Source organism: Aptenodytes patagonicus, chromosome 1 (assembly GCF_965638725.1).
Source record: "Aptenodytes patagonicus chromosome 1, bAptPat1.pri.cur, whole genome shotgun sequence".
NCBI lineage: Eukaryota > Metazoa > Chordata > Aves > Sphenisciformes > Spheniscidae > Aptenodytes > Aptenodytes patagonicus.
The window spans coordinates 40,061,577-40,074,887 of NC_134949.1; the positions used below are offsets into that span (position 1 = coordinate 40,061,577).

The 13,311-nt window shown below is 46.3% G+C and overlaps 1 protein-coding gene across 1 annotated transcript; it reads left to right on the forward strand.

Annotated features, from left to right (window-relative positions):
* Window positions 1-1,579: 1,579 nt before the first annotated feature.
* On the forward strand, window positions 1,580-11,185 carry LOC143157794 (cathepsin E-like). The gene is made up of 9 exons (XM_076332808.1): window positions 1,580-1,635; window positions 1,809-1,986; window positions 5,125-5,242; window positions 5,746-5,864; window positions 6,294-6,493; window positions 7,153-7,275; window positions 7,973-8,117; window positions 10,761-10,859; window positions 10,952-11,185. The coding sequence occupies exons 1-9, from the start codon at window positions 1,580-1,582 to the stop codon at window positions 11,129-11,131; spliced, it is 1,218 nt and encodes a 405-aa protein (XP_076188923.1). The 3' UTR covers window positions 11,132-11,185.
* The last annotated feature ends 2,126 nt before the right edge of the window (window positions 11,186-13,311 follow it).

Sequence of the window (13,311 nt, forward strand, 5' to 3'; positions counted from 1 at the left end):
AGTTTTTTTTATAAAATAAAACATTAGAATAGAGATACTGGTGCTTCTTCAGAGCCAAAGCTCTGCACACAGCTGTGTGATGACACCAGGCTCAGCCTTTGCTGAGAGCAGGTTGTGTAGCCCTCACAATTTTGGAGGTAAGTTTGAAAAAGCAAACCATGTATTTCAAAATCCAGAGGACTAATGAAGAGAGCTCTAAAATCGTTTTTTTTAAGCCCCTCCTCAATCAGCCTGATATGGCAAGGAAGGAGGCTTAAAGGAATAGTTTTAAAGAATGTCTTTAGTATGTGCTAATAATGATTTGCTTTACATTTATTTAAAGTCTGTGACAGGCATTTAGACCCCCTTTTCACTCACAAATGCTGTGTGTTTGCTTTTTTTCTGCCGTTTTTCCTTGACTGGAGCATTGTCGCTAGAGCGGATGATGACTCCTGCCTCCTCCATGTTCCTGACATTCATTCTTTGCTATGCGCTGTCACACATCTGCTCTCTTTCGGAGGGGTTACTTAGTTCCAGTTCACCTTCACATGGTGAGCAGTCTATTTTAAATAAGCGATGTATTGCAGGGGAATAATCATTATTGCTCTTTTCCCAGCATCCTAGCATAGTCTTTTGGACAAAAATGGCTGATTATTCAAATTTAGCTTTAATGTATGCTAGGCTGTGGTATGTAATTGTTCACCGCACTTTCTCATGCAGAGGAAAGATTAAAAAAAGTCTCGTAAGTAAATTGCAGACTCAGTGCTGAGCTTCCTCCCAGGCGGCTAATGGGTTTGGGGTTGCTCTCTGTCAGATCACAGTCTCTTTTTGACACCATTATTTTTCTGTCAGCTTGACTTGAACCTAAGTGCCAGGCAGGGGTGCGAACCGCTAACCTCAGGAAACTCGCGGGAAAACAAATCCAAGTGGGCGCTTCCAAATGTCTTGCTGAAGTGTGTACAAAACCACTGGCTGTTTATTACTGTATGTTGCAGCCTGTCATGTTTTTTACTTTTAAGAGCCGTTTTTTGGGGTGGCAATCACATTTATGTTTAGACCAGAGCTCTCCCCTAAATAGGGAATTAAACTTCAGTTGGTAGGGGATGACTTGTGACAACCCTAGCAAACGTCCGTCTGCTCAGCCCTGCTGAAACATCTCCATGTAAAAGGGAAATGGTTATATGTTATGTCCTCTTTCTCTGCGCTGGACCCTTCTGGGCCACTTGTCACTAAAGCCAGCTTGAAAAGCAGCTTACTCGGAGGGAACCAGGCAAGTCCTTGGACTGCCTCCTCTTTCCCATGCTAACGGGAGCCAAGCTCACCCCATTTATTACATTTATGTAAAAGACATTAACGATTGTTAGTAAAATGTCTATTTGGTCTAGACTGTGTCCTAGTTATCTGTGCCTTAGTAGCTTCACTGGACACAGATATTTGCACAATCCAGCGGTTGCTGTGAGAGCAAATTAATGGCTTTTCTGCCAAAGCACTGACCTCCTGTGATTGATTGACCTAGCGAACGGCCCTCTGCTGACAATGGGGTATAAAAAAGGGACTTCTGAGTAAATGAGTGTCATTAGACTCTGAACCGCTTGGAGCCATGAGGGTGATACTGTTGGCTGTGGTTTACATCCCGTTCACTGTGGCTGTGGAACGGTAAGAAAACATGTCTAGCATCACTGACGCGTGTCTCAGCTGGCTTCCTGGGGTGACCTGTGCTTGTTGCTACCTGAGGTCTCAAAAAAGAAACAAATTTTTAACAGAAGAGTATACGAGAACTCTAGAAAGGAGATCCAGTTAATTTTTCTGTGTTTCTTTTATTTGCATAGAATCTCTCTCATTCGATTCAAATCTATCAAGAAACAGCTGAAGGAAAAGGGAGAATTGGAGGAGTTCTGGAGGAATCACCACCCTGACGTTTTTGCCCGGAGGTACCTGCATTGCTTCCCTGCAGATATGGCTTTATCGGTAGGAACTGCTTCAGAAAGGCTGTACGATTACATGAATGTAAGTACAGTTTTGGTAATGCAATCATAAGGACTCGCTGCTCTCTTGAAGGCAGAATTTTTTCCCAGCACATTTGAGATCTAGTCTCCCAATGAAGTTGTAGGGCTTGAGATGGCTCGTTGCTCTATGCTATAAATACTAGATCATAAAGAATCAGTTTACCAGCCTGAAAAATAAAGCATGTATGGATCTAGGTTAGCATGGGTGGGACCCAGGTAGAAAGCTGATGTAATCTAGCAGTGGTAGTCCTGTGACAAGTTTTATTTTTGTATAGATGTGTATTGGACTTGGTTGGGTCTCCAAGAAACATGGAAGGTTTGCCTGTACCCATCTTGGCTCAGGATTGGGGTTTTAGTAGCAGAATCTGATTACTTCATTTAGCTATATTCTATTTATCAGGAACTTGGATGTTTGCATGTTATAAAAAATCCCCCAAATCTCATTTATTTGATCACGTGGAGTCATAAATCAATGATAACAAAGACCCAAGTGGAGTTTTTATTTTTCTTCTTTTATCTCCTGAGCTTAATGTCTATTAAATATCTGAGACTGACCTGGGTCTCACACTAACCTGGCTGAATTCACCCTCTAAACTGAGAAAGGAAAAATATGAGTTTCATTGGATCTCAGAGAGGCAAGTCAGCAGGTCAACCATTTTGTAAACTGTCTTTCCTGGGTTTAGCATTTTGTCCATTTGGTTGATCTCTGTTTTCCATTTTATTCAGTTCTTCTGTTATGCTTATCTAAAGGAAAGCTAAATTGCAGAAATGTTGTGGAGGCTGCATCTGAACAGGGAAGGGAAGGGAAAGCCAAATTAATTCAGCAAGAACTACCTGGCACTTGAGGGCCATAAAGGAATATGTCAAGAGGAGCTAGAGAAGTGCGTGAAGAAGAACAAAGGAGACTGAAAAATTTCAGCCTGCTCTAAAGCTTATCAAAGAGGGGTAAATATCAAAATAACATAGCAAAATCCACTTCCCCAGCATATCCAGCTAGCACCAGGAACAGTTTTGTGGAGGTTTCAGTGTGGTGTGTTTGTGGGGGTTTTTTGGTTTGGTTTTTTTTTTGGACTAACATGAGTTAGAGCTGCCTCACTTTACAGATTAATCAATAAAGGTTTGTTTAATACAGGAAGGAATAAAATCCTGCTGTATAGCTGGATATTCGTTTAAATAGTGCGCTTGCTTGCCTTTTCGTGATTATCTCATTCAGACCATAAACTCCAGTGTCAGAAACTATATTCAGTGTATTAATTAACAAGTATGCACTTGAAGATACATATTCAAATATTTGTATTGCTACAAAAGGCTTGGCATTGGGTATTGCTTTTCTATCTGCGTTTGAATTCCAGAAATGCCTCTTCCTAAATATAGGTCTCTTAATGCTGAAGTGCTCTTCCAGGGCCAGATAGGGGCACTTAGACACTTGCATTCAGGATGTGGATAAGCTCTTCACTCCAGCATTCACGTGTTCACAGATTATCTCTAGCTTCAATTGGTATCCAAGGACGGTCAGTGGTTTCTTTATCCACTAGATGAACTTTGTTCAGTACATCAGATACAGTCTCTGCAACAGAATTCATTTTTTAACTTGCTAATAGCTGCTAATTACAAAGGAAAAAGCCCAGCCGCCTGTGACAGCATTTGTGCTGCTGGTTGGAGCCCTCTGACACTGGCAGAGGTGGGTGGTGCTGTCTTTGCATCACTGATGTGAAATCACCTGTTGTGGTGAATGGAGTTAAACCCAGCTGGTGGTCAGTCACGAGCGGTGTTCCCCGGGGCTCAGTATTGGGGCCAGTTCTGTTTAGTATCTTTATCAATGATCTGGATGAGGGGATCGAGTGCACCCTCAGTCAGTTTGCAGGCGACACCAAGTTGGGCGGGAGTGTTGATCTGCTCGAGGGTAGGAAGGCTCTGCAGAGGGACCTGGACAGGCTGGATCAATGGGCCCAGGCCAACTGTATGAGGTTCAACAAGGCCAAGTGCCGGGTCCTGCACTTCGGCCACAACAACCCCATGCAGCGCTACAGGCTTGGGGAAGAGTGGCTGGAAAGCTGCCTGTCGGAAAAGGACCTGGGGGTGTTGGTTGACAGCCAGCTGAACATGAGCCGGCAGTGTGCCCAGGCGGCCAAGAAGGCCAATGGCATCCTGGCCTGTCTCAGAAATAGTGTGGCCAGCAGGAGTAGGGAAGTGATCGTGCCCCTGTACTCGGCACTGGTGAGGCCGCACAGGCTCGAATCCTGTGTTCAGTTTTGGGCCCCTCACTACAAGAAGGATGTTGAGGTGCTGGAGCGTGTCCAGAGAAGGGCAACGAGGCTGGTGAGGGGTCTGGAGAACAAGTCTGATGAGGAGTGGCTGAGGGAACTGGGGTTGTTTAGCCTGGAGAAAAGGAGGCTGAGGGGAGACCTCATCGCTCTCTACAACTACCTGAAAGGAGGTTGTAGCGAGGTGGGGGTCGGTCTCTTCTCCCAAGTAACAAGCGATAGGACGAGAGGAAATGGCCTCAAGTTGCGCCAGGGGAGGTTTAGATTGGATATTAGGAAACATTTCTTCACCGAAAGGGTTGTCAAGCATTGGAACAGGCTGCCCAGGGAAGTGGTGGAGTGACCATCCCTGGAGGTATTTAAAAGATGTGGTGTAGATGTGGTGCTTAGGGGCATGGTTTAGTAGTGGACTTGGCAGTGCTAGGTTAACGGTTGGACTCGATGAACTTTTTTGGAAAAAGGTCTTTTCCAACCTAAATGATTCCATGATTCTGTGATTCTATGATTTCTTACTGACATCAGCAGGGAGCTGCCTGAAAGCCCACGTGGTCGTGTGAGAGCTTCGTCTTGGGGCTGACCTTGCCACCACTGAAGTTGGTGCAAGAGGGCTTGTTGACTTCATGGGGAACCCGACTGAGTGTTTGCTTAAAAGGCTTTAAAAATGCTGCACTGTTATGCATGCAGGTGGAGTGAAATCTGCTGCCCGCAACCACTTGTGGAGCCAGACACACTTCCCTGCGGTGTGCATTTACGTTTAGATGAAATTGCACTGAACCCCCTGAGAAAGCACTGCATGATGCTCCCAGGTCTGCTTTTTCCTCAGGAATAGCTCACTGGGAGGCAGGCCGGGGCTGACCGGGTTGTTCCTCCCCCAGGCACAGTACTACGGAGTTGTGAGCGTCGGCACGCCGCCACAGAGGTTCACCGTCGTGTTTGACACCGGCTCCTCCAATTTTTGGGTCCCTTCTGCTTATTGCATCAGTGAAGCATGCAGTAAGAAATGTTACCCTCCCTTACGCTCCTTGTGTCTCAGGTACATTGGCCATTTCTCCTTTCCCAAGGAGTTCTCCTGCAGCAGGGATTTGGGAGGGGAGGATTTGGAGCACCCCCGAGGGCTGCTCTCCCCTTCCTGGCTTGCTCCTCAGTCTCTGCCCCTCTGCGCTGCCCTGCAGCCAGGGCAGGCGCCGGCTGCAGCTGCCAAACATCCCTCTGCACCACGAGGTACCTGATGTAAAAGGCATGAAAATAAACCTGGGAGAGCTACAAATAGCAGTGGAAATGCCCATTTTTGTTTTGATTTGCCTTTAAAACCCAAAATAACCTCCGAGGTACAGAAAAACAGGGTTGCCTGTGGGGGAACAGACACCTCCATTGACGCCTTCCTTGTAAGACAAGCAAAAATCTGCCTTGCCTGCATCTCGGCCAGCTCTGCACTAGGGAGCAGGCGCGGTGCTGGGACCTCCCCTTGGTGCACAGGTGTCATTTGTTTTGTGTAGGGGTGCACCAGAAATTTAAGTCCTTTCTGTCGGATTCGTATGAGCATGGAGGGGAAGCTTTCTCCTTGCAGTACGGCACGGGACAGCTTCTGGGCATTGCTGGCAAAGACACGCTGCAGGTGAGCCTCCACCTAAAATGGGTGTCAGCCTCCAGGTCAACTGTTTTCAGGGCAGTTCAGATACTGGCTTTGCTCTGGAAGACCTTGCCTGATTCAGGCAAGGGCAGGGTGATGTCCCACCAAGCCGGGTGCTGAGAGGTGTGGGTGCTGCTCCAGCTTCAGGCTACCCAGCCAAATCCCTAAGATTTTATTTTGCATTTCTGCTTCTCTCCTTGGGTATTGTACTGGGTTTATGCAGAAACATCCACAGAATTAAGGCATTAAAAGGAATCGGTGCAGCCTACTCACCAAATGGGCACCTGCTATATTGATGCAAGTCACACAAGGATATCCAGGCTTTATAAACTGAATTAATCCATTGATATGGATCTGAAATGTGGCTAATTTCTTGTAACTGATGGTGTCTTTACTTTCACTTGTACCAAACAGATAAGTAACATCTCCATCAAGGGACAGGACTTTGGCGAGTCGGTGTTTGAGCCAGGAACAACCTTTGCCCTTGCCCACTTTGATGGCGTGCTGGGCTTGGGCTACCCCTCCTTAGCAGTGGGCAATGCTCTGCCCGTGTTTGACAGCATCATGAACCAGCAGCTGGTGGAGGAGCCGGTCTTCTCTTTCTATCTGAAAAGGTCAGTGTTTAAAGTGACACTGCCAAAAAAGAAGCAAATCTATTTTAATTGTTGAGACAACCGTGCATCTGTATAAATCTTCAATTCTAGAAAATAATTTTCCCCATTTCTTTTTTTTTTTTCTCAATTTGACACTGAAAAATGTGGAGTGAAAAGGAAAAATGTGCTGGGGAGGACCATGAATTTTTGGACGGCGAGTTATTCTTGTTGGAGCTGGTCATAAACAAAAGAAAAGCTCCCAGCTCAGACTCACCATGTCTGAGTTGCCGAAGGTTTCCTTCTGGCCAGTGCAGATGAACAGAAATGCCATGCTACACCCAAGTAGTCACATTTCAGGAAGGAAATGTTGTTACCTCATCTGGACCTAGCTGTAACTCCACCAATTTATTTAGTGTTTATTCTGAGGTGAGAACAGCAACTGGCTCAACCTGCTCCTGATGCCTATCTTAGCCCTTGGCAGCCTACAGTAAGTCTTCTCAGAGGTTGTTTGGAGGCTCTAAGTTGGGACATACGCAGTTATAATTTAGAAATAATCCCTTTCAGCCATCCATATCTGAATTTAGAAAGGCCTGTGGTTTGTCTTTTGCTTTTTAAGTGTAATCTCATCGGCACGTGCTGGCACACTCCCATGTCTGTGTTAACCTGTCTTCTGCTTTCAGAGGAGATGACACCGAGAATGGTGGTGAGTTGATTCTGGGGGGGATAGACCATTCCCTCTACAAAGGTTCAATCCACTGGGTCCCAGTCACTGAGAAAAGCTACTGGCAAATACACCTGAACAAGTATGTATGTATGTATGTATGTATGTATGTATTAAATACCTGGTGGAATTCACCTCCCCAGGTAAAACCCACAGAGACAGAAACACCTAGTGATACAGATGCAGGAGGACTCGGCTGCAGTGGTTTACCCCTGTGCCTTTCAAAGAGGGGGTTTGTCAGGATGAGACTGGGGCTTATTAGCTCTGTAAATCTGCTGTGACATGGGTAGCTGGTTTCTGGGAGAGCATGTTAATATGTTTTAATATGATACGCCAATGGTTGAGTTGACTCTTGGTGGGCTATTCAGTTAAGACGTTAAGGCACCCAGGAACTGAATCCAGCTCCAGGTCCTCCTCTCGTCTTTCCTGTTAACCTTGGTCAAAGTAGTCAGTGTCCCTTTGGTCCTTCTTCTGCTGCACAAATCGATGAGGACACACACCTGTGGTTGAGGACAAATTCATCAGCAGGCAACAAATGATTAGGGCTGTAGGAGTCCTGAGAGAGAAAAGTGGGTCCCCAAGCGAGAAGTCTTCCTCATGCTGTTTCCTTTTATTACTTTCTTGTCTTTTAAAGATGTTCTTTTCTTTTAAGGCTGGGAAAGCTTGGCAGCTAGTTTTAGCTTCAGACCGTACTCTGGTACTTTAGCTAGCAATAATATGCTTCTTCAGTCACAGTGTATATGCCGTTTGCTTAAAGATGCTTTGTTTTTCATTTGCAGCATAAAGATCCAGGGCCGGGTGGCATTTTGCTCGCACGGCTGCGAAGCCATCGTTGACTCAGGCACTTCTCTTATCACCGGCCCCTCTTCACAAATCAGGAGATTACAGGAGTATATTGGGGCAAGCCCATCGCATACTGGAGAGGTAAAAACTATATAGCCAGAAAACAGCCAGAAAGGAAGAGAAACTGGTATTTGGTGCAAAGAGCTTATAGGGTGGGAAAATAACTTAAATAATTGCTCAGAAAGGTCTCAGCGAAAGCCTTGTTTCCAGGACAGCACTGAACTCAGAGCCATGCTTGTTTTGACCCGTCTGCCTTGCTGCTCCAGCCCTCCTCCCAAGTGTCCGCCTCCTCTCCCGTACTCGTCAGTACTGGTGTGTAAGGAAATAATGGGAACGTCAGTTTGAGGAATTGATCCATACTTTACATCAGAGAGGATTTTATTTTGGAAAATCAGAGGAGCACTTCCTTCCAAAGTCCCTGGCTATAGCCATTGGCTCGCTCAAGCCAGGAGGGGTTCGGTGCTGATGGCCAGCCCCATCAGCATCAAATGGAACGGGAAAGGTATTGTAATTGCAGCCCCACAATGGTTGCACTGACAGGACCTCTGACTGTCAGCTTGCAGCAGAGCAGGCGGTGTCATGTTGGGGCTCCCAGGAGGGACGCACATCTGTGATGCTCGCAACGCTGGCTCCTGGCAAATGAGCCACGGGGTGCAGGACAGACCTCGCTGTCTCTTATTGTCCCTCATGAACCTTATTCCTCTGTCTCCTCGCTGGTTTTCCTCTTTTCCCTGCCGCTCTCTCCTGTGTCCCCCTTGCTGACACTCCCCACCGGTCCTCCCCATCCCCGCCTGCCCTCTGATGAGCACCTCCACCTCCTCCAGTGGGCCAAAACAGCCTTTCTGTATCGTTTCGTGGCCTCTCCGGCCCCGCACCTGCGGTTCCCAGCCCCCCGTGCCTCTCTGGGGGGCTTGCATAAGCTGAGGTTGCTGAAGGTAGGTTAGGCTTTCCCACTGCCTTGCCTGCGGGCCGGGCTGGGATGTCTCTCTGCCACCCTTTCCATCTCCCTGCTGGCAATTTTCAGATGGCATGACTGAACCCTTGTATCTAAAGCACTGAGATAACAAACCTGAGACAGCTAAATCCACCCGCCTCCAGGGAGAGAGCAGCTTATTTTTACTGTGCCTTATTGCTGGCCCTTGGCTGACTCCCACGGGTAATTACCACGTCGCCACAGCTCCAGTGCCCCAAGTAAAGCTGCCGCGTATGGTTGCTGTTAACTTCGCAGTTGTCTTGATCCTGACACAAAACTGCACTTGGAAGAAAATTGAGACCGTTACGATTGCCCAGTGCACTGGGCACAGATCAAAGACAAAAGTGGACTTTTAATCTGCCTCCTTTTCTAAGAGGAGAACTTGGAGCTGCATCTGTGTAACTCGTGAAGCTTCTGATTCTTTCTCAATTAAACCTTAAATTTCATTTTTATTCAAATTTTCAGATACATGTCAAACAGTACGCTTTAATAACGAGTTGTTTTTATAATGGTACATACTAATGGATATAGATAAAATATGTATTTCCAATGCACTTATATTAGTGTAATATAAACAAGAAACAGGTCATTGCAGTATAAGTTTATATACTCCGGTGCTGACGTAAGAGCACTCAGCCAGCATCTCAGATTCTGCAAAAAAGCATCCTGAAAATAAGACTTTCTGTGACTGTTTTTGTAGCAACCACAGACAGGCTGAGTATATTGGCTCGAATTTATCCCACTATAAGTAGGTTCATCCATCAGTGATTTTACCAGAACTTTTATCTCTTTCCAGCAAGGATTAATTTGTTCTGGATGTACTAGCTATGTAAATGAATCATGTCTTGCTTCTCGTATCCTACAAACCATTACAGTGGCTTTTTTACCCTTTCCCTCTGTATCCCATGGTTTATTTTGTTCTAATGGTATGACACCTGATAAGTATACACAAGATTTAGGGCTATGTTTTCATAAAGCAGATTTAACAACAACAACAAAAGTAGATTCTTCCTTATAGGAAGCCTCTAAAACAATGACTTTAAACACTACAGTTTACAGCAAAGATCCCTCCGGGGCTTGGAGCATTCTGCAGTGCCATTTAATATGCCAGTTGTTTCATGAAATAACTAGAAAGGCCAGGAAATGATCTTCTGTATTACTGTAAGTGAATGTATTATTTATGGAAATTAATGGCTATGCCAGAGTTTAGTCCTTCTTCTGCTCTTTAAATCCCACTCCAGGGCAGAGTATAAAGTGCCAGATTCCTCACTGGCTTTTTTTCCCTAAACCTATGACGTTAGGGGAGGGAGCGGGGTGAGCTGCAGCTGTAGGGCCCTCCCTGCATGGGCTGGAGGCAGCTCCCTCCACCCAGTCCCAGCCAGAGCATCGGAGGACTTTTGCTCAGCAAACCTTGCTAACATGGGTTCACTGGGGCTCACACACTCAGTTTTGCTTCCGAGTTGTACAGGGGGGATGTCAGAGTGCTCCTTCACCATGTCCCTTTTGGGGCTCGCGAGGATTTTCATCAGCCCTGGGTCCCTAGGGGCTTTGGTGCAGTGGTCTGGGCTGTTAGGCTGGTTTGACCCAGTGCAGGAGCTGGAAAGCCGGAGGGCAGTGTTGGGCCGTAAGTCAGCCTGATGCTGTTTCTCTGTAGTAAGTTCACTATTACCTGCCACAAAAGTCTTGAATTCAAAGGCCAATACTTAATAAAAGGCAAACCGATCCTGTCTCAATCAGTGCATCGCATACAGTTTCTCGTAGACTGCAGAAGACTGTCCAGCTTGCCCCACATAAGCTTCACGATCGGACACCATGAGTACAAGCTGACAGCAGAGCAATACATCGTAAAGGTGCGTTTCCCTGGGCTCCCCGCTTCCCTGTCCCCACTCCCTGAGCCGGGGCTGGAGCAGGCAGCCGCAAGGACACGTGCTTTCCCTTCCAGGAGTCTACTGAAGACCAAACCTTCTGCATGAGCGGCTTTCAGTCTCTCGACATCACCACTCGCACCGGCCCGCTCTGGATTTTAGGAGATGTCTTTATGTCTGCGTTTTACTGCATTTTTGACCGTGGGAATGACAGAGTGGGATTTGCAAAAGCTGTTCATAGGAAGGATTACTACTGAGTCATAATAGCATTTATACTGCCTTAAAAAGAACGTTAATGTAATGATCTTCAACTCACGGGCGAAGAAGGGCTTTAACTGAAACTCTGGACCTAAATGCAGTCGTGTTTGGGCTTTGGGGTGATCCTTGTCCCAAATCATGTAGTTTGGTTCAATCTCTATGTTTACAACTGAGAAACAATTTTTCCTGAATAACTGATGGACACCACAGCTCTCAGGATGAAGTGAAAACAGCTCAGCACTAAGATTTGCAAAAGCGCTGGAAGGATAAAAATGCTGAACAGTGCCAGGCTGACAAGATAGCAGTTACAAGTGGGGGAAACTAATCCCAGTCTGGTCTGCTCTGGGTAACCTTTTTTCTTCTTGTGTGCTAGTTTCCACTTCATTTCCTACTGCTTTCCTTTTCCTCACTATTTTCCATGGTTGGGGTTTTGTCCAACCTTGTTTCCTCAGTGCCAGGTAAATTCTCTTTATATGGGCTTGCTCCAACCAGTTTATATAAAGGGGAATTTGACTGATGCCTGTGTGGCCACTAATTTCCACTACTGTTCCTTGCACACAATTTCCTGCTCCTTATGCCATCTCTCAAACCTGCTTTTTCCCTTGGGTTCATTCTCGCTTGACATTTTTTTCCTCTTTTGGATCTCAGTGTTTAGTGTCCGTGTCTTAGGTCAGGTGCTACTTTTAGCGCCTGACACCTCTGCCCCTTGGCAGTGCGGGCAGCTGGGAGCAGCACCTATTCACATTACAAAAACCAGACCGCAACCTTTGCAAAGGGTGCTGCAAAAGGATACCGCAGCGTCCCTCCACCTCAGATGAGTTATGAGACCAATGCACCAGCACTAGACAACTACTGCCCCTTCCTCAGTCACTTCTTGTCAGCAGCGGCAGCAGCTTCAGTGCTGGCAGAGGTGTGAAATGGCCACAGGTAGCTGCGCTGATTTAGCAACAGAAGATTCACCTGAATTATACCCATTGGAGTATTTGTTTGGATTGCTAAAGCTGATGCTGCCCCCGTACACGTGAATAAAACTTAACCAAGCAAAATCTGCTTTGGACTTAGCGCTGTTTCAGTTTCATTTTATATTTTATTTTCTTACAGCAGTTTCTCTGCGGTGAGGCCGGAGAGGAGGGGGAGGAGAGGGTGCAATAGCGATTGAAAATCCAGGTTGCTCTGCGGCCTGGAGGGGAGAGATGGGACGTGTTGGGGTGTTGGGGCTGCTTGTGTCTCCCTAAAGCCAAAAAATGTCCGCAGCCCCAGCCCTGGGCACCTCCCAGGCAGGGAAGGGCCGAGAGGAGCTACTGCCGCCTGTCTGGATGTGCTTAACACAGACCAAATGCAACATCCATTACTGGCCTTGGCAGCATTACGATCATGGCCCCTTAGATTTTGAGGCTTCAGTTGAAAGACTCAATAAATATTACTAAAGTGAGAGGATTTGCCTGTAGGATCTCTGAAATACTGATCTCGCCTGCCGGTGTGAAATACTCCCTCTCTCCAGTGCACGTTTTCACGACTCTATTTGCAGCCACATTGTGTTACACATTTGGCATCCAGGCTAAACCTCTACAACGGCGACTCTGCTGCCAGTTGTCTCTTTTTGCAGATGAGATTGAGCTGTACGAAGTTACCGTGTATTTCAGGTCAATCTTGCCTTGTTTCCCCTTTGTCCATATCTCTCTTAAAGAACAAAGTGACCATGAGCTAACTTATTTGTCTAGAAAATGTCATTTGTTTGGTCATAAACCAAGACAAACAAACATCTATAAAGCCCTATCACTCATTTAACAGCAGCGGGGTATTTTTGTTTTCTCTACTATGCAGCAGACTTAACACTCTGGTACATTTCCATTATTTCTAAAATACACATATATTGCTCAAACTTGAGCTTGCAGTCAGAGTTAGAGATCTGTTATTTATGATTATTAGGATTTTAAGGGTGGTGGGATGTGTCCCTACACCTGGTCAGTCCCTACACTGGCATCTTGGCTCTATGAATTCCAGTGCAGAGCGTGAACACATCCTAGAAATAGGTGGAAAGTCAGGCAGCGCGTGCAGGGACCGGCCCTCTCTTTGTTCTGATATATCTCATCCTGCTCAAGATTAACACCATTTGATGGGTGCTGCTTTGACCTATTTGTCTATCCTAGCCCTATTCTTTCCTCAGTCTTTTCCAGCT